Source organism: Urtica dioica, chromosome 7 (assembly GCF_054948205.1).
Source record: "Urtica dioica subsp. dioica isolate 48M chromosome 7, U.dioica_male_clone48M_v1_H2, whole genome shotgun sequence".
NCBI classification, from domain to species: domain Eukaryota; kingdom Viridiplantae; phylum Streptophyta; class Magnoliopsida; order Rosales; family Urticaceae; genus Urtica; species Urtica dioica.
Genome location: NC_142762.1, coordinates 39,502,513 through 39,520,450, shown reverse-complemented (window position 1 = coordinate 39,520,450; position 17,938 = coordinate 39,502,513). Strand labels below are relative to the sequence as shown.

The following is a 17,938-nucleotide window of genomic DNA, read 5'->3' as shown; positions in this document are numbered from 1 at the left end:
TCATCACTGACCAAACAGCGTTCACTCTTCTCTCTCCTATGGCTCCCTCGCCCTTCTCCGTCCGGCCGGAATCTCTCCCCGTCGTGGACCTCCGTCTCCTCTCGCAGTCCGAACTCTTCTCCCTCTCTCACTCCTCCGCCGCCCGGACCGACCGCGACGCCATTGACGACGGCCTTCTGATCCCCAAAATCGATCGCTCCGTCTTCAACGAGTCCGCCGGAAGCCGCAAGCAGACCTTCTCCCGCCTCCGCCTCGCTCCCTCCGCCGCCGCCGCCGCTCGCCGATCCCTAGCCCACTCCCGCCCGCCGGAGCCCCTCGGCCCCGACGACTTGCGAGTCATCGAGCTTCTCAAACAGCTCTTCGGCTCCGACTCCGACCGCCGTACCATAGACCTAGTTCCTGTTCGCGTCGATTTCTGCGGCGAAGAAGACGCCGTTCCGCCGCGGATCGTCGCGGGAGGTTCGGTTTTGAAGGCCGAGCCCGGCCACGGAAGGTTTGGCGCTGGCGATGTCGGTGTTGCCGGTTGCGAGAATGGAGCGGTGGTTCCGTCGAATTCGGCGTTGGGCGAGGTTCCGAGGCAGATTGTGTTGGGCTTGGTTTCGCATGATGAGGAGTCTGTGACGCCGAAGCGAGGCTGGCCGAAGACGATTCCGATGTGTTTGCCGTCTCCGTTCGAGATTCCGGCTGCTCCCCCGGTCAACACTGTAGCACTAGATTCCGAGACTGGTGAGGCAGTAGAACCTCCTCGCGAGAGCGGGAATCCCGTGGTTGAAATTTTGGGGAAGAGCTTGGCTGTTCCCAGCAGTTCCATCGCAGACTCATTAGCCCTAGATTCCGAGATCAGTAAGGTAGAAGTAGAACCACCTCCCGAGAGCGAGGTTGTCTTGGTCGAGAACATAGTGGAAGTCTTTGGCACTGAAAATCCGGGGAATAATTTGGCTGTTCCATGCAGTTCCATCGCAGACTCTGTTCCTCAAGATTCCGAGATTAGTAAGGTAGAACCTCCTCCCAAGATCAAGAATCCCATTCTTGAGGGCAACACCGAAGGCTTTGGCCCTGAAATTTTGGGGAATAGTTTGGCCGTTCCACACAGTTCGGCCGCAGACTCTATAGTCCCAATTCAGACTCCATCGCCGAATTCAGCCTCGGTAGCCCCGATTCTGACTCTGCCGCCGAATTCAGGCTCCATAGCCCCGATTTTGACTCCGCCACCGAATTCAGGCTCCGAAGCCCCAATTCTGACTCCGCTGCCGAATTCAGACTCCCCAGCCTCAGTTCAGACACCGGCACTGAATTCAGGCTTCTCAGCCCCGATTCAGACTCCGCAGCCGAACGCCGTCTCAACGAAGCAGAAGACACGTCGTCCGAGGAAGCATCCGACAACTCATACCCAAAATCATAATCAAGGATTAGCGTCTCAACCACCATCTACTCCAGAGATCCCATATCAGGAGTCAGCCAATACCAGCGGACACAACGCCGACACGATCCCACAAAACGCTCCAGCCAATACCAGCGGACACAACGCCGACACGGTCCCACAAAACGCTCCAGCCAATACCAGCGGACACAACGCCGACACGGTCCCACAAAACGCTCCACTCTCACCCCTTCCTCCTCCGGTCCCCACTGCCACTGCGGTGGCGGCAATGAACGTCGACACGGCACCGATTTTTCCCAAAATGGAGGCCCTCCAAGAATCTTGCACCAGCGAGGTGAAGCGCAAGCGGGGCCGGCCACGCAAGGGAGAGACTCCCCCGGTTTCGAGCCCGAGGGCGAAGGTGAAGAAGGTGGCTAGAGAGGTAAAGGTCGAGAATCTGGAGAGTGTGAATGGGAACGGGGAGGTCGTGGATTTGGCGGCTTTGGGGGCTCTGGAGGACCCGTTCGGGGAGGAGCTGAGGCGGCGCACGGGGGATCTTGCCACGGAGGCGGAGCTGATGGGGTTTCTCGGAGGAGTCCCCGGGGAGTGGGCGAGCTGGCGGAGGAAGAAGAGGATCGTGCCAGCGTGCGAGTTTGGCGATGCCTTGCCGTTGGGTTGGAAGATACTGCTCTGTCTCAAGCGCAGAGATGGCCGCTTCTGGCTCATTTGTAGACGATACATTAGGTTTTTCCCTTTCACTCTTTGCTCTTTAATTCTCCTGGGATATCTTTATCTGCTTGTAGACAAGTCTTGTGTACACTCTTGCTTCGTCAACTTGATCAGAGTTCAAGGTTGTGGCTTTATAACAGGATTAGGGGATGCTTTGGTGTTCAATTTTTATCTTTATTTGAAACCATGATAATAGGGCATACTGATAATAAGATAGGTGTACTCTTGTTAATGATTTCGTACTTATCTAATTTGGTATTATCCAGCCCTGGCGGGGTGCAGTTTGACTCGTGCAAGGAAGTCTCTTCTTACTTGATCAATGCTTTTCAACCCCAACAAAGAGACCAGTCAGAATGTTGCATTGCCGATGGCAATGTTCAAGCGTCAATTGAAGTTGGTTTTGATCTTGTAAGTTATTTATGTACGATACACAAAAATCTATTGCATCTATTCTTACTTATATTCTTGAAATTTTATTTTCTTACAACAGAGTACGGAACAGGATCCAAATATTTCATATGAAGATCCTATAAGAGGCAGCGAGCTTGTGAGCTGCTCAAGAGTACCAGTTACCTCTGTGATAACTGATCAGGGTACGCCGAGTAGCTTTTTGGAAACAATGAATTCAGGTGAAATTGGTGTAGCATATGCCAAAAATTCTCATCATGATAGCATGCTGGGTTTCGATGAGAGAAATGGCCTAGACCATCAAGCAAATTTTACTAGGGCCAACCCACATCGTGATGGAGTGTTGACAAATTATGGAAAATATCAGTGCCGATTCTGCCAGAGCCTGTTTGATGATATAGGCCGTTACAATGATCACGTGCTGGTACATGCGAAGAATTGTTCTGAGAGCAATACAATCTTATTACAACCGACGCACATGCCAGAGCAATCTCCATTATCGAGTTCTTTTTCGCCAACATCCTTGAAGATTCAGGAACCAATTGATATTAATCTGGAAAAATCTTCTAGCTTGGAGGCAAATGGTAACTTGAAAGTCGATACTTCCTACCAACTATGTACAGAGAAAGAGATAGGAGAGACCGTTTCTAAGTCTTGTACTTACGGTCAGAATGAAGGCTTTGTTTTGTTCTCTAGCGAAGAGAAAGTTACAAACTGTAGCAAAGGTGACGAGGATCGGGAATCTTATGAGAAGCGAATTAAAACTAGCTATCTAACTAATGAAGAGCTGGGGAAACTTGATGAACCCTGGTTAGATATGGGATTTCAGGGTAATTTATTTGCCCCATTTGAGGATGAGGCCTTGAATAGTTCTTCAAGTACTGTAGTTGATATGATTAGAGCTGATAATTCTAGAAACTGCAAGGCCAGTGAATATAGTGTTTCTTTTGATCATAACCACACCAGGACGAGGGAAGTTACTAGTTCTCGTACAGAGCAAGAGGATTTTTCTCGGGGAAGTTCAGCACTTGTATCTCCTTATGAGCATGGATATGCTTTCAGAGATAGTCCGATGTCCAATAAGAAAGAAAAGGAAGTTAAACGGGACAAAAGTTTTGAAACGGAACACGAGGGTCGGTCTGATCATGCACGGTACTACGATTTTATTAACAACAAGAAAGTTTCTTCCTCAAGCTCAGTAGGGAGTTCCAGAAACAAGGAGGGGAAGGGCTTTTGGAATGACGAGGCATTGCACGATTCACGCAGAGTTGACACAGTGATAGATACCAATGCTGGTAGAAGAACAAACTTGACAAGGAATTCAGAGAGAATTTCCCAGGGAATTTCAGGGAGTGGCCAAGTACGTGGTATTTCAAGTAACAGAGAGCAAGAAGTGACGAGACATTTTGACTTTGGTTTCACTTATCCACCTGGTGCTGCTGAACAGCAAATTCACGCCGTTGATGCTACACAGAACGTGTTCACGAACACACTGTGGGATCAGCCAAAACTAGACGCAAACCAGTTCAGACACAATGTGGTCACGAGTGAGTCTGCGCAGGATTCGCGGCCCTGCGGAGATGGTATGCCCGGACTTTCATGGAGAATCGATGATCAAAACTTCCGGTCCAGCAGATTACCTGATACTTCATCTGTTCAAATGTCGACTAGTTTTCCCAACTTCGGTCTACCACGACACAAGGTACCTAACCTTGACGATTCTTGTTACGTATTTAGTATCTAGAGTTATTAGTTGGGAAAGTTAGGAGTTTTCAATTATGGAATTAGGGTTTTATATTCTGCAATTAGGTTTTTAAATTTTGCCTATTTACTATTCCGAATTTAGAGTAATTAATTAGGTTTACTTATGTAACTAGGGTTATGATTTTGGGCCCGGCCCATTAGGTTGTAAACCTAGGTCTATTTAAGAGACCTTAAGTTAACGAAAAACGGAGCCAATAATCAATCACCAAAAGTTTAGTCTCTCTCAAAGGATGGGACTCTAAGCTCAGTGAAAGATTGGCAAAGCTCCCGTTTTGGGATCGAATCTCGGGTTGTAACAATTCTATTTGGTTGCTCTGTATCATTGTGTTAGACCCCGAAGAAAAAAATAGTTATTTATTTATTGAACTACATTTTTTTAGTATAAATAAGACATGAAGATGAGTTGATAGAGTTATTTTAGAGAAGGGTTGCCACTTTATCATTTTTATTTCCTTAGTGGTAGTGCTACCAGTAGTGTAATCAGAGGAATTGGTTCACATCTTGAAATAGTAATGAGTTTATCAAGAAAATTACCGTTTGTGTTTCTTAATTATCCTGGGTCCCATAACATTGACTTGGTTTTCAAAGAAAAAAAGGGTTCTGGTCAACATAATTATTCTAAAAAAAAAAGCTTCCTGTTTTAGTTTATATCTCTACATTGTGTATTTGCTCCTTCCCATATTGAATTTGTTGGAGAAAAACTTTTCTTGCATGTCTCAAAGAATGTGCAATACCTTGTCTTACAATTACTGCAGTTTATAGAAGATGCCAAAATAATCCATTTTTCTATCAGTATGTTACTCATGGAATCGTATTTATGTTATTTTTAGTTGATACTTGTCTCCTTTCTGAAAAACTGAGTGTTCTTGTAATTTCCGATAGTCAAGAGTGATACCTTAGTCAAGTGTATATTGTGAGCAGGATGTGTACGGTGGTAATCCTGGTGTTAGTGAAAGGTTTGACGACTTGCCGGGGTTTGATGGGCTGGGATCTGCCACCACACAGCAACAGCAACAGCAACAGTCACAGTACAACTTCCTTGGTGCGCAAGCAACCCCGAATTTAAACGATTCGAGGGACTTGTCACCCAAGCAGGATTTTGATTCCTTTTTCTGGTTTCCAAAGGAAGATACGAGTCCGTTCCCCAAGGCGACAGTCAGGCATCCGACTCTTACGACCTGCTTTTGGTGTAGAAAAGAGTTTTACCATCAGGATGTCGGGTCTCAAATGAAATCGGGCTCAATGGGCTTAATGTGTACAACTTGCCAGACCAAATTCCCAGGGTGATCCAAATATACTTCCGCTCTCACATAAGTGTTCTTGCTATCTACCTACAGTGGTGATTAAACCAGGCTCTGTCTCATAAGCAAAGAGGTAACTTCTCTATTATTCGAAGTGTATGGGATCTCCAGGTTCTTATTAATTATACATCTATGTTTTCAGATGCAAGCCGAGACCCTTTTGCCGACGCAGAAAGTCTGTATATATGTAACTATGTTATTTCGGTTCTGCATGACACCCGAACCGAGGGCAGTTTTGAAGTTTACTCGGTGCTATTCTGTTGTTTGTCTAAACTTATGGTCCAACTGGTTAGATTCATCATTGGCAACTAATATAAGCCGTTCTTATTTTGTACCAAGCCTAGTTTTAGTTTTGATGTAACCCTTGTGTTGGTGATGTTGTTGTGAAGCAATTTGGAACAATATTTTTTGTGTGCATTTCCAGCTGTATATTGTGACTTGCTCAGTTATTGTCTCTTGAAGTTAGGGTTGTGGTCTGGTTCTCATTTGAAATCTACCTACCCAAAATTCTTGCATTTATTTTCTTATTTTTACTTTCTTGTTTATCTTTTTTTATTTTATTTTAACTCCGGGTATTTTGACAAAGTGGGTATGTTTTTCTTTATGGAAATCGAATGTGTTCTTCAAAGCTCACGATGCATCAAATCTTTGGGTCGCTTGAAAATCCCCATCTTTCATAGGGAATATATATCTATATATCCTCAATATTCCGTTAATAATTTACTGATAAAGTCAGATATTGTCCGATTATGTTGCATTAAATCCTGTGTAGGAAAAAAAAAAAATCCCGATCAATCCCAGTCGTTGCTCAAGAAATCCATATACATGAGAGGATTATTTAGTAGTCAATGAAAAGAGCCCAAAGTGTAAAGTTTGTTGATAAGTTGCCTCCCTCCAAAATAAAATAACCATCCAGGCCCAACCAACAACTTATGACACCCTTAAATATCAAGATAAGAAACAAATACGAACATAGATAAATAAAACATAAAAAATAAAAAACCTCTCTCTCACCTCAGAGCTGTGCCTCTCTCTCTCTCTCTCTCTCTCATCTCAAACCCAAAAATCACGGCAAGGAGGACAGAATGTGCCGACCTTTCACCGCCACTTTGACGGTCGATTTTCCATTTCTGTCGTCGCAGTAGTTGATTTTTTATTCTCTTCGGGATTTGGTTTTGGTGGTGGTGGTGGGGTTTTGATCTATCTGAATGGGTGTTAGGGTTTCGATTATTTTTCTTCTTCTGCTTCAATGGCAGACTCTTTCTGCCTCTGCTGAGCCCAATAATATATGCCCTCCTCATTCTCTCGCTGACTCGCTCTCCGCTTTCCGAGATTCGATTTGTCCACTTCACGCGGATCCTCGATCCTTTGCCTTCCATGGCGTTACCGAGGTAAATATTTTCTTATTGTCTCTGTTGGTTTTTATTTTCTGACGAATTCGGAATCTTTTTCCGGTTCAATTTCGAATCTTTTTTCTTGTTTTGGTCTGTTCTTCGTTGGGTAAATTTCAATTTAACTGATTTGAGCTTTTGAAGCCTTGTCCCACGAATTTCTTGGGGTTTGAAATTAATTTGGTGGCGTGAGAGTGACTTGCATTTCATTTCATCAACATTCACCAAGAATTGAGCTCTAAAAGGGTAGTCTTTCCCCCTTTAAAAAAAAATATGTAGAAGAATCATAGTGGACATTGGGGATTTTATGTCATGGTCGTTGATTACTCAGCTCAAATGCCGCTGATGCTCTAGTATTTAAATTCTGTGTGTTGCTCGGTCAAACATTGAATGTTGAGATACTTCAAGTCTTTATGCTATATGCTCTGATGGCTATTAATTTGTCTGTTTGACTACGTAAAGGGAGACGAAGTATCATTACAAAAGGCGCTGAACATGGTCCAAAGGAATAGCTACGACTATGTGGCTGTGCTCTTCTATGCATCTTGGTGTCCCTTCTCGAGGACGTTTAGGCCAACCTTCTCTCTCCTGGCTTCTCTATATCCTTCGGTCCCTCATTTTGCCGTTGAAGAATCGTCCATTAGGCCAAGGTTTGTCATGCGAAAAAACAATACAATCTTTTTCTACGTCTGTTTTCTCTGATTAGTTGATTTTTTTTTTTTGTGGTCCAATATTGCCTCAGCATTCTCTCCAAATACGGAGTGCATGGATTTCCGACTCTGTTCATTATGAACTCCACAACGCGGGCGCGATATCACGGCTCGCGGACTCCGGCTTCCCTAATTGACTTCTACAGCGACGTAACTGGTAAGGCTTCAAAGCATGAACCCATCATAGAAATCTTTCCCTTGTAATATATATATATATATATATATATATATATATATATATATATATATATATATATATATATATATAGCATCCATTTAAAAGAGCATGAACACATGTCAACACTGGGCTCGAATCTCGAATGTAGGTGTGACGACGGTATCGCTTGACGACATATCAGCGGAGAGAATCGGAAGCCCGTCGACCCACGAGAAGCACGATAGTGGAGAGCTGGAGAGCTGCCCGTTCTGGTGGGCCAGGTCGCCGGAGAACATGCTCCGTCAAGAGACCTACTTGGCACTAGCGACCGCCTTTGTGATCCTGAGACTGCTCTATCTGATCTTTCCGACGATGCTGGTGTTTGTTCAGTGTGTTTGGAGAAGGTGCGTTCGGAGTGTGAGGTTCAGCTCGTTGTTGGAGCACCCTGTGGCGTATCTCAGGAGAGCGGTACAGCTGTCGAAATCCTTAAAAGAGCCGTGCAAGAGAAGCAATCTGCAAGGAGCGATGAACGCCAAATCGTGGGCTTCCAAGTCACTCGCCACCGTTTCGATTGGCGATGCGAGCACCAGCCGGAACGAATGCCACTGAATGGACAGCCAAAGCAGAGCGTGTGTGCCCGGAGTATATTTTATTTATTTTTGGTTTATGGAAGTTTACATTTGAAGCTCTTGATTAGGGTTGGGAGGCCAAATGTGTCATGAAATGATGGCCAAAAAAAAAAATGTAGCTCTTAATCCTATGTTTGTTGTAGCGATTCATTTTCCGATTTGTCTATATGCTTAACAGGTTAACAATACACCAGTGATTCAAGTTGCTTCGGGACTGCAATTTGTTAATAGGTTGATAATTAGTGTAACCTTATTTTGTGTCCAAAACAAGGAGTTTTCCTTCTTTTATTTTTCCATACCATTCATCTAAAACAACCTTCTTGTGTTGGATACGAATTTCGGGATTCGGATGCGGATGCCTCAAAAGTTTTTAAGCGATAGACATTTTAGTGTCGAGAGAATTTAATGCCAATACTCTGTTCTTTCTGAGGTATGACCCAACTTAGTTCACAAACACTTCACAAGAAACTGATGAAATTAACCAGCCATATCACTGCTCCTCATTCAGTTATTTACAAACCTCTCCAAGAAGTGACTACAAAATAAGAGTAAGGCACATTGTGCAATGATGACGTAAGAGAAAACAGAGACATGTTCTAGCTCTACGATCAGGTCATGTCATGCCGGAAAATCCCCTCATAACGCTGCTTGCGAGTTCAATTATGTGGCACCAAAATACTGTTATTCTTTATAGTAAAACAAATTGAAAGAGATCATATAGCTTTGCTTCCCCACGTAAACAACTGGCACATGATAACATTCGTTGAATTATCATACCTCCATCACGGTGTCAAGGGGACAAGGAACTAGTCTTCGCCCCCGTACGTCAATTCTTTCTTCCCAATCTGCAACACAATATTCCATTCAACCAAAAATCGTGTGAGGGGTAAAAAGAAAATAAAAAATAAAAACAAATTCGAACGATGACACCACATCCACAAATTACATACTGTATGTTCATTGTTTATTTGCCCCACTGCATCATACAGATCATACTTTATTTTCTCTCTTTTTTATCCATGTGCCATATTTACCACGTTACCTTTTGCTTCGTGAACACTTTCAAGTATTAACCAGCCTTTCTGAAACAAGAATATTCAACTTCTTGAAGGAAGATGAGTTTCAATGATATTATGTACGTATAAATGAGGGTAATAAGGAATTGTGAAGAGACCCATCTCCACTAGAAGCGTAGAGTAAAAGGTTAGTTTGCACTAAAAGAAAAGGAAACGGAAAAGACAAGCAGTGAACTTCCTGTCCTATGTAAGATATTTCTATGAGCAGGAAAATGTCTTTTTCACTAAGTGCGACGTAGATAGAAAGGTCAAGTTGTGGATACAAAAAATTAGCACAAATTTCTTATCTTTGCACGCTAATAACAGAGCCCACATGGATGATGTACATGTATCATTTTCCTTTTCTTTTTTTCTTTCTGTTGCATCTTGAAAAAAAAAAATTAAAAAAAAATATCCTCAGAATATTACCTCCGATATGTAGTCTTTTATCTCCTCACTGACAGGCCCGTCTAACGCTCTCTCCGCAAGCTCATAAAACAAGCTGTTTCCTTCTGGCCCATTTACTTTGCATTTCTGCAAATATCTAGAAGTTGAAAAATTCAGATACATATTACTTCGCATCTACCCAAACGGAAAAGTTCTTAAAGAGTAGAATATTCCAACCTTTGGTCTACAAGATCCTCCAGGGCCTTCTTGGGGTCTCCAAGGACGGAATGGCTTTCCCCATTATCGTTCAATCCCAATCGTTTCAACTGATGCCAAAGATTCTCTAACACAGACAAGAAGAAAAAAAATGCCCATAAGGTTATTTTCTTGGCCGCATCTACTATACGGCAAGAAAATGAAGACCACTTAATTTTAGTCTAGTAGACAATCTCAGAGCATATCATACATGAAAGAGTCAGCTAAAGAGATCGTTTTAGTTGCATTGTTACTTTCATACCCACTAAATCCTGACATCAATACTACGCTTGAAACATTTAAAACTGAGCAAATCTGGTGCCAAGTCATTCAACCAAGTAAAAAGTGATGCTATTATCCAAGGGAATGGCACGACAATACACAGACGAGCTTTTGCGTTACCTTCCGTAATTTTTCCACCAGCAACGTAGACAATGCCAATCACAACGAAAGTGAAACCACTGAGGTGAGCACTGTCTTTATTCTCAACATATTCTTTATACACATCGGAGCGTATTTTGCTCATCACTACATAGGATTTTGCCTCCGTAACACCTAAAACAACCAAATTTACAAAGCTAAAGGAAAGCGAGAACGATCAAGTGCAAAACAAAGGTCAACAATGGATCGATTACATACTCAGCTGAGAAGATCGGGGCTGATTGCCCGAAGAAGGGCGGGCCCGGTTGAGCTCCCTCATCTCGTAGCCGAAAATGGAGGCGAGCTTGGCTTTGGCCTCGTCGATGACGAACCCTGGGAGAGCTCGATGGCGGTAATTCCTGGTGACGATCTGAGTTAGCTCTTCTCTCTTGATCGGAGTCCCTGAGCTCTGGTGGGTCTTGAACAGCACGTAGCGGATTACTTCCGCAACAAGCTTTTCCTTTTCCTGTCGACACACGAAACCCTAGCCCGTCTGAGTTTACCATTCGTACAAAAGACTTGAAATTTCGAAGGACCAAAAAGAGAAATGCGAACCTCGTTGGAGATACTGAATTGGGACAAATCCTCGGCGGGGCTTGCCATTGAGCAAAAATTAATTTAGTTTCTCGAATGCTCAGAGAGAAAGAGAGAGAGGGGGAAACTGGAAACCCTATTTATGGCTTTTGGGGATTTCTTTTCTTCTTCTACGACTCTTCCGGGGTCTTGTGGCGGGAAAATATGTACACTTAGTAATTGTCATTTGTCACGTCAGGGCCTCAGGGGTAAGTTATTTTGTTTAGCCCAACTCCTCGTACAATAGGGTGTATCATCATCAAATATATTGCAAAATCTTATGTAACCATACAGCAAATACAACGCTATATTATTTTAGTGTGTGTATAGTATCACGCCAAATTTATGATGTTACTGTAACACGATAAAATGAAAAAGAATAATTTTATATGATTTTAGCTTTAATTGATTATCAATTCCACTGCCAAACCAACTTTATTGTACTATTTTATTGATTTTAATAATATAGTAATGAAAAATAGTAATTTTAATGTGAAATTTAGTGTTGTGATTGGAGTTGAAAAAAAATTTAGTGCTAAAAACACACAAAAATAGTGTGATTTCAACACAAACTTAAGTGTTAGGGTTGGAGTTGCCCTTAACCTTGTTTGGTAGGATATGAAGGGGTTTTTTTTTTTTTTTTTCTTTTATTGTTGCTCAGACGTTTGATAGGAAGATTAAGAGAGAATGATAGAATTTTTTACGAGGGGAATTCATGTAAAAGAAAAGAAAAAAAATTTATTAAGTATGTTTGGTAAAAAAAAAAAAAAATACTAGATGAATGATTGTTTAAATAGTATATTTGTAAAAAAAAAAAAAAATTAATATTTTTCTTTTCTACCTCTTTTTCTTTCCAAAATTGGAAGGATTATGAATTGTGAGCCTGATTCATTCCAAAACTTTTCTATTTTATTTCTCTCATTTCTACCAAATAACAACACATGTCAAAATAGAAAAATTCATCCCTCTCCCTCCCATTTTTCTCTACCAAACAAAGCCAAGATGCGATCATAGCACTAATGCACTTGATCCTATTAGAACTCTTAAGTTAAGCGTGTTTGAGCGAGAATAGTAATACGATAGGTGACCTCTTGAGAAGTCCTCATGTTGCATCTTTCACTTTCCCTTAAAAAAGTTATATTACCTTATTGATATTTTTTTTTCTTTATAATGCAAAAAAAAAAAAAAAAAAAAAATTACTTCTTTAATTTTTGCTAGATTTTTTTAAAATTATATTTGGGTAGATAAAAGTGGGATTTGTGCTTTGTGTTATTATGCTATTTTATGTTTTTGGGGAAGAAAAATGGTAAACAATCGGAAACAGTCCGATCTAGCCCCGTGGTCATAAATTATAGTTACAACCATGTCTCGGTGCATCGGTCGGTAGTGCCGAGATAGGCTTGACTTGGCTTGGTTGTACGCTAAATTTTTTGGGTTGGTTTCCTTCATTAATTTTTAATATGTTACAAATGTTTTTCTATTTTAATAGTTGTTAACAAGGATTAAAATCTCGCATCTCGTGGTATTTGATGAACGTTCGGGGTATCTCGTACCGTGTGGTAAACCACATTCCGCGTGATATACCACCCAAAAAATGGTATTCCGCGGGATATTTGAACAACTTTTTAATTAGGATTTTGTAAAAATTTAGGATACACAAAAAATTATATTTTAAAATAAAGTTTTCAACATTTCACACATAAAATTCTAAATAGAGTACAAATCAATACACATATAATAGAGAGTTCTCAAAGAAAGTCACACTAATAGCTAAATAGAGAAAACAAATAAAGATACACGTAATAGAGAGTTCTCACACAAAACAACACAAAGTATAATAAGTATATTGGACCAAAGATATGCTTCAAAAGTACTTTTGGACTTCTTATCGGACACGGTCAAAAGACACTATATCATCTCATCCCTTACTTCTGGAGGACACTTATCACACATCATCGTACTTCTTTGATTATCTGTAGTAGCAAGGTGATTCTTCACCCTAGTAACACATCCTCATTTCATCTCATGGCCACAAAAGTTGCACACAAAAGCATTCGTATTTTCCTCAATGGACGTACAATATTTTGGGGCCGGATCCGAACTCATTCTTCAAGTAGTAAATCTAAAGTAACAAAATATGTCAACATTAACAATAATGAACAACGTAACAATAACAAATAATCAAGAATTAGATCAAACAAGCAATCAATAATCAAGAAATTAATTACATTTAGATCAAATTAATTAAAAATTACATCTAATAAAGATTTAAATTCGGATTTTAATAAACCTATTACAAATCAACAATATCAACATTAACAACAACATCTGATTATTCAAATTACTACATAAATTCGGATTATAATAAATCCATATCAAATCAAGTGAACAAGTACTCAAAAATCAAAATCTATGTCTTTTTCTTCGTACACCATAACTTCATTAACAACCTTTCAAAAATTCATTCAAAAATCAACAAAAAAAAAATTAAAAATAAGATTTGGAAGCTTACCTTGCGGAATCGGCGGTACGCGGCGAGATTTGAGCAAAAATAAGCATCCACCGGAAATCCGGGGAGATCGACGCAAATTTGGTCGTCGGTCGCGCGAGAAACGCAACAGCAACTTTCCTTCTTCTCTCGCGGAAATGAGGGATAAACAAACAAGTTAAGCTTTTACACGAACGAGAAATGTGGAGAAATGGAACGCGGAAAATGGCACGAGATATCGCGAGATTTAAAACACTTCGCGAGATATTAACGTACCTCTCTCGCACTCTTCCAAAACACGAGATCTCGCGCGAGATACTCCCATCTCGCGCGAGATTTTAATCCTTGGTTGTTAAAGTGCACATAACATACGGCTGACTAAAAACGTTCAAAATTGATGAGCATTATGGGAATTAAAATGAATTCATGGTACATTAGTACGTGTCCATAACCGTTCAGCCTTTGTATCTATATAAAGTTGGATGTTTTTCTCATGGTGAGTAGAGAGGAAAGAGTCAAGACAATGGCTGAAAAGCAGAAACCAAACACACACAAAATATCTCTAACTTTCTCTCAATTCCCACGCAGTGGTGGTAGTTTTTTTTTGCACATGTTCATGTTCGCCAGAGTTGAACAAGATGGTGCTTTGTTCATCTCGTACGTCGTTGTATCTTGGAAGACGATTGCTCATGATTTTGAACACGAAGTGGGAGAACAATAAAGCATTAAGAAAATGATCAAACGAGCCTCGACGTTCTCCATTTTCTTTTCTTATACCGGTTTTGGTTTAACCTGGTTTTATTTATTTGTTGTACTCATGTCTTCATGTTTATTTTATTAGTTTAATTTATTATTTATTTAAATAATATTTATGTAGTTTGTCTTTTATTCTCGCCTATTATTTGCAATATGGCTAACAATTAGCCTCGGCAACCATGTTTGATTCCTCTGAATCTAATCAAATATGTACTCATGTCCACTTCATTTATATAAAATACTGTTATGAATAATATGGTTTGCTCGTTATAAGTAAACAAGATTTGTAATCAACTAATTAGTTCACTATTATTTTCCCTTTATTATTGGTGTTGTAACAATTAATTTTATTGACTTTCTTCACCTCTATTTTCTTAGAAATAGATGTGTAATGAATGAAGTAAAACACTATCTACTTCCCAAGATTCACTCTCCCATCGACTACTCTTCGTAGCTCTATCTCTCTCTTTCTATTTTTTTTTATCTAGAATTGTAAGTGTCAAAGTGTTCTTGGTTTTAATTATTGCTTCTGTTTTAATAACAAATGCATTATTCTTCATACACTATGTAACAATAATTTGAATTGAGAACTATATGTTAGTCAACTATCTGTAATGCCTTTTACTGACTTGAATGTCGAAGTGTCTACACCAAAAACTCACCAGTAAGCCCGATAGTTCACGGTAACTCTATTTTGCATATCCTTCAAAGAATGATCTTATTTCGTAGTTCAAAGGGTTTAACAAGTGAGTCAACAACATACGTAAGTTAAAGGATTCGATGTGTCCAATCTTGTAAGACTACGTATGTTCTTGAGTGCTGATTAGAAAACGACATTTAACGCTTGACATTATTGAATTAAAAAATTGGAAGGGTTTATTATTTTTCATGGGGTACATTCAACCCCGTATTTCTATTTTAAACAAGCTCAGACGCTAAGCCCGTATATCTATTTTAAACAAATAAATTATCTTCCCAAAAATCTTGTATGATTGAACATTTTAACGAAAATATTATTTAGAAATATTTTGTAAAATGTATAAATCATATTCGTTTGATTTTTCAAGCGATTAGGATCGTTTAAAATTTTAATTCGTACATATATTACCGTGCTCGAATGCAATGTTATGCCACATAGTTAATAACTCGGCGTTAACTTGTCAAGGCATAGAATTATGATACCAATGCAGACTAAACACCATAATTTTTTTAGAAAAAATGAGCGACGAACTCCGCGACAAAAAACCGAATAGACCTACATGTGAATGATTTGACCCTCTGAATTTACGCCCAAATAAATGAAATTCTCTTAAAAAAGTTTAACCAAATAGACCTACATGTGGATGATTTTGCCCTTTTGAGTATACTCCCAAATAAATGAAATTCTCTTAAAAAAAATTTACTCCAATTTATTTTTCACACTTCCTCTTGATCAAATTAAAAAAAAATGACAACTTTTTTATATGGTGTGGCAAGTCCTTGCAGCCAATATAGGTTATAGCTACATGTTTAACTCTTCAGCACGGTAAAGTCTCTCTGATTTATTATATAGGTGTTAGAGAAGTAGTCAAACACAAGCCTTTGTGTATTGTATTATAGCTTAAATGTGTAGTTAATTATCAACTAATTAGCTAAAGGACCATTCATTAATTCGTGATATTTTGTGCCTAATGTTAAGTGGCCTATTGGCTTGATTTGGGGTTTGAGGAAATGCAAGCCCAATAATGAAACCAACACGAGATACTTTTTTAATTGAGAAATGGCCTTAGATAATAGTCTTTTTGATATTTTTGACCAAAATATTGTGATCATTGTTTTTGGACAAAAATACTACCTAACCATATGAGAAAAGTCTTAAGTACCCTTTGGTTTTTTATTTTGGTCATTTCTATCAAACTTGCTCTCCGCTCTCTCTCCCTGTTTATTGTTTCAGAGCTCTCTCTTTCTCCTCTTTTTTCTTCTCTCGTTCATTTAAGGTAAAAAAAAAAGCTTGCCTTTTTCTGTTTGTCGTCGCCAGTGGTTTGTCCGTCGTCGTCGTCGCCGAAGAGGTAAACTTTATCTCTTCATGTCGGCGAATGAAATCTGGGAATTTCTGGGTGGGTTTCGTTTGTGTTTGTTTTTTGGTATGAGTTTCGTTGTTGACGTACGGGTTTCGTGTTACGTTCGTGTTTATTTCTGGGTTTCATGTTTATGGGTTTCATTCGTGTTTCTGGGTTTCATATTTATGGGTTCGTTCGCGTGTTTGGGTAAAAAAATGTTTTTTTTTGTATTGTTGGAGCTGACATACAAGTCTACAATTTCATTTATTGTAGACATACAAGTCTACAATTTCATCATTTATTGTAGACTTCTATGTCTACAATAAATGAAGTTGTAGACTTCATGTTGGCGAACGAAATCTGGGAATTTCTGGGTGGGTTTCGTTCTGTTTGTTTTTTGGTATGAGTTTCGTTGTTGACGTACGGGTTTCGTGTTTCGTTCGTGTTTATTTATGGGTTTCATTCGTGTTTCTGGGTTTCATATTTATGGGTTCGTTCGTGTGTTTGGGTAAAAAATGGTTTTTTTTTTTTTTTTTTTTTTTTTTTTTTTTTTTTTTTTTTTGTCGGAGTTGACATATAAGTTTACAACGTCTGAAATTGTAGACTTGTATGTCAGCTCCAACAATACCAAAAATAACCATTTCAGAGTTCCTCCAATCCTTTCTCGGTCGATCTCTCGGTTCGGCGGTCTCATCTGGCTCGGCGGATGTTCTCAGGCTCGTCGAAGCTTCGTCAAAAGCTTCTCTGATGGTTTTTCTTTGGTCTGGAGTCGGTGGAGCTCGCGTCTCCTTTGTCTCAGCCGAGTCACGCAACGAAGAAAAGAGAGGCTCGGAGCTCGCGATTCTCCTCTTTCCGGTCGGAGTTCACGCGAAGATTGGCTCGGACTGGGCTGAGCTCGGAGTCGTGCGTCGGAAGCAGAGGATGGCTCGCGACGGAGCGGGTTTTGGCAGGACTTGCAGAAACTCGGGCGGTGGTTATAGCGTCGATTTCGCCAGAAAGTTAGGAGAGAGAGAGAGCGGGAATGTAGAGAGAGACTGGGGAGAATTTGTTTTTTTTTTATTATTAATTTATAGTTTTCACGTATGTGTGTGGTGTGAGTATGTTTACAAAAGGGCAAAATTGTACTTTCTCAACTGACCAACTACTATTCTTGTCCAAAACATGGATTTCCATATTTTGGTCCAAATTATGAAAAGTGGTAATACTTATGGTAATTTCCTTTTTTTTAATGTTATCACAAAATAGCATTTTTAAATGTTACCAATTAGCATATTTTTCTAAAATATTTACTAAAATTTTAGATAATTTCAAAAGTATTATTTTTTAAAAGAATTTAAAACAACTACTATTTTTATATTAACTTCCCTTAACTTTTTAGTGTTATATTATATATAGTGTCAGATTAAATGGCCACTATTTTTATATTAAATTTCTACTGTTAGATTAAATTGCCAGTGTTAAAGAAACAATAGTTTGTTCTATTATATGATTTTAAGTAAGTACAAATAGCAAGTAA

The 17,938-nt window shown here is 39.7% G+C and overlaps 3 protein-coding genes across 4 annotated transcripts; 2 read left to right on the top strand and 1 right to left on the bottom strand.

The window, feature by feature from the left end:
- Positions 1-6,060, top strand: LOC149391468 (uncharacterized). Its single transcript, XM_089619289.1, has 5 exons — positions 1-2,104; positions 2,356-2,497; positions 2,580-4,199; positions 5,183-5,635; positions 5,705-6,060. Exons 1-4 carry the CDS (start codon positions 39-41, stop codon positions 5,546-5,548), a joined length of 4,194 nt encoding a protein of 1,397 aa, XP_089475415.1. The 5' UTR covers positions 1-38; the 3' UTR covers positions 5,549-5,635; positions 5,705-6,060.
- Positions 6,061-6,518: 458 nt separating this feature from the next.
- Positions 6,519-8,697, top strand: APRL4 (APR-like 4). Its single transcript, XM_089619460.1, has 4 exons — positions 6,519-6,953; positions 7,416-7,603; positions 7,696-7,820; positions 7,990-8,697. Exons 1-4 carry the CDS (start codon positions 6,771-6,773, stop codon positions 8,427-8,429), a joined length of 936 nt encoding a protein of 311 aa, XP_089475586.1. The 5' UTR covers positions 6,519-6,770; the 3' UTR covers positions 8,430-8,697.
- Positions 8,698-8,826: 129 nt separating this feature from the next.
- Positions 8,827-11,340, bottom strand: LOC149391466 (melanoma-associated antigen G1-like protein). 2 transcript variants are annotated; one of them, XM_089619462.1, is made up of 7 exons: positions 11,122-11,340; positions 10,786-11,032; positions 10,549-10,701; positions 10,129-10,234; positions 9,934-10,048; positions 9,227-9,294; positions 8,827-9,135 (listed from the first exon to the last, which is right to left on the bottom strand). In XM_089619462.1, the coding sequence occupies exons 1-6, from the start codon at positions 11,167-11,169 to the stop codon at positions 9,256-9,258; spliced, it is 708 nt and encodes a 235-aa protein (XP_089475588.1). In that variant the 5' UTR covers positions 11,170-11,340; the 3' UTR covers positions 8,827-9,135; positions 9,227-9,255. The 2 variants fall into 2 exon arrangements, with proteins under 2 accessions (XP_089475588.1, XP_089475587.1); XM_089619461.1 differs by having other exon boundaries at positions 8,829-9,294.
- Positions 11,341-17,938: the final 6,598 nt, after the last annotated feature.

Coding starts and splice junctions, on each gene's coding strand:
- LOC149391468 (XM_089619289.1), top strand. CDS start 39: ATGGCTCCCTCGCCCTTCTCCGTCCGGCCGGAATCTCTCCCCGTCGTG. Junction 2,105..2,355: donor ATTTGTAGACGATACATTAG/GTTTTTCCCTTT, acceptor GGTATTATCCAG/CCCTGGCGGGGTGCAGTTTG. Junction 2,498..2,579: donor TTGAAGTTGGTTTTGATCTT/GTAAGTTATTTA, acceptor TTCTTACAACAG/AGTACGGAACAGGATCCAAA.
- LOC149391466 (XM_089619462.1), bottom strand. CDS start 11,169: ATGGCAAGCCCCGCCGAGGATTTGTCCCAATTCAGTATCTCCAACGAG. Junction 10,702..10,785: donor GCCCCGATCTTCTCAGCTGA/GTATGTAATCGA, acceptor TGGTTGTTTTAG/GTGTTACGGAGGCAAAATCC. Junction 10,049..10,128: donor GAGGATCTTGTAGACCAAAG/GTTGGAATATTC, acceptor TTCAACTTCTAG/ATATTTGCAGAAATGCAAAG.
- APRL4 (XM_089619460.1), top strand. CDS start 6,771: ATGGGTGTTAGGGTTTCGATTATTTTTCTTCTTCTGCTTCAATGGCAG. Junction 7,604..7,695: donor GAATCGTCCATTAGGCCAAG/GTTTGTCATGCG, acceptor ATATTGCCTCAG/CATTCTCTCCAAATACGGAG. Junction 7,821..7,989: donor CTTCTACAGCGACGTAACTG/GTAAGGCTTCAA, acceptor TCTCGAATGTAG/GTGTGACGACGGTATCGCTT.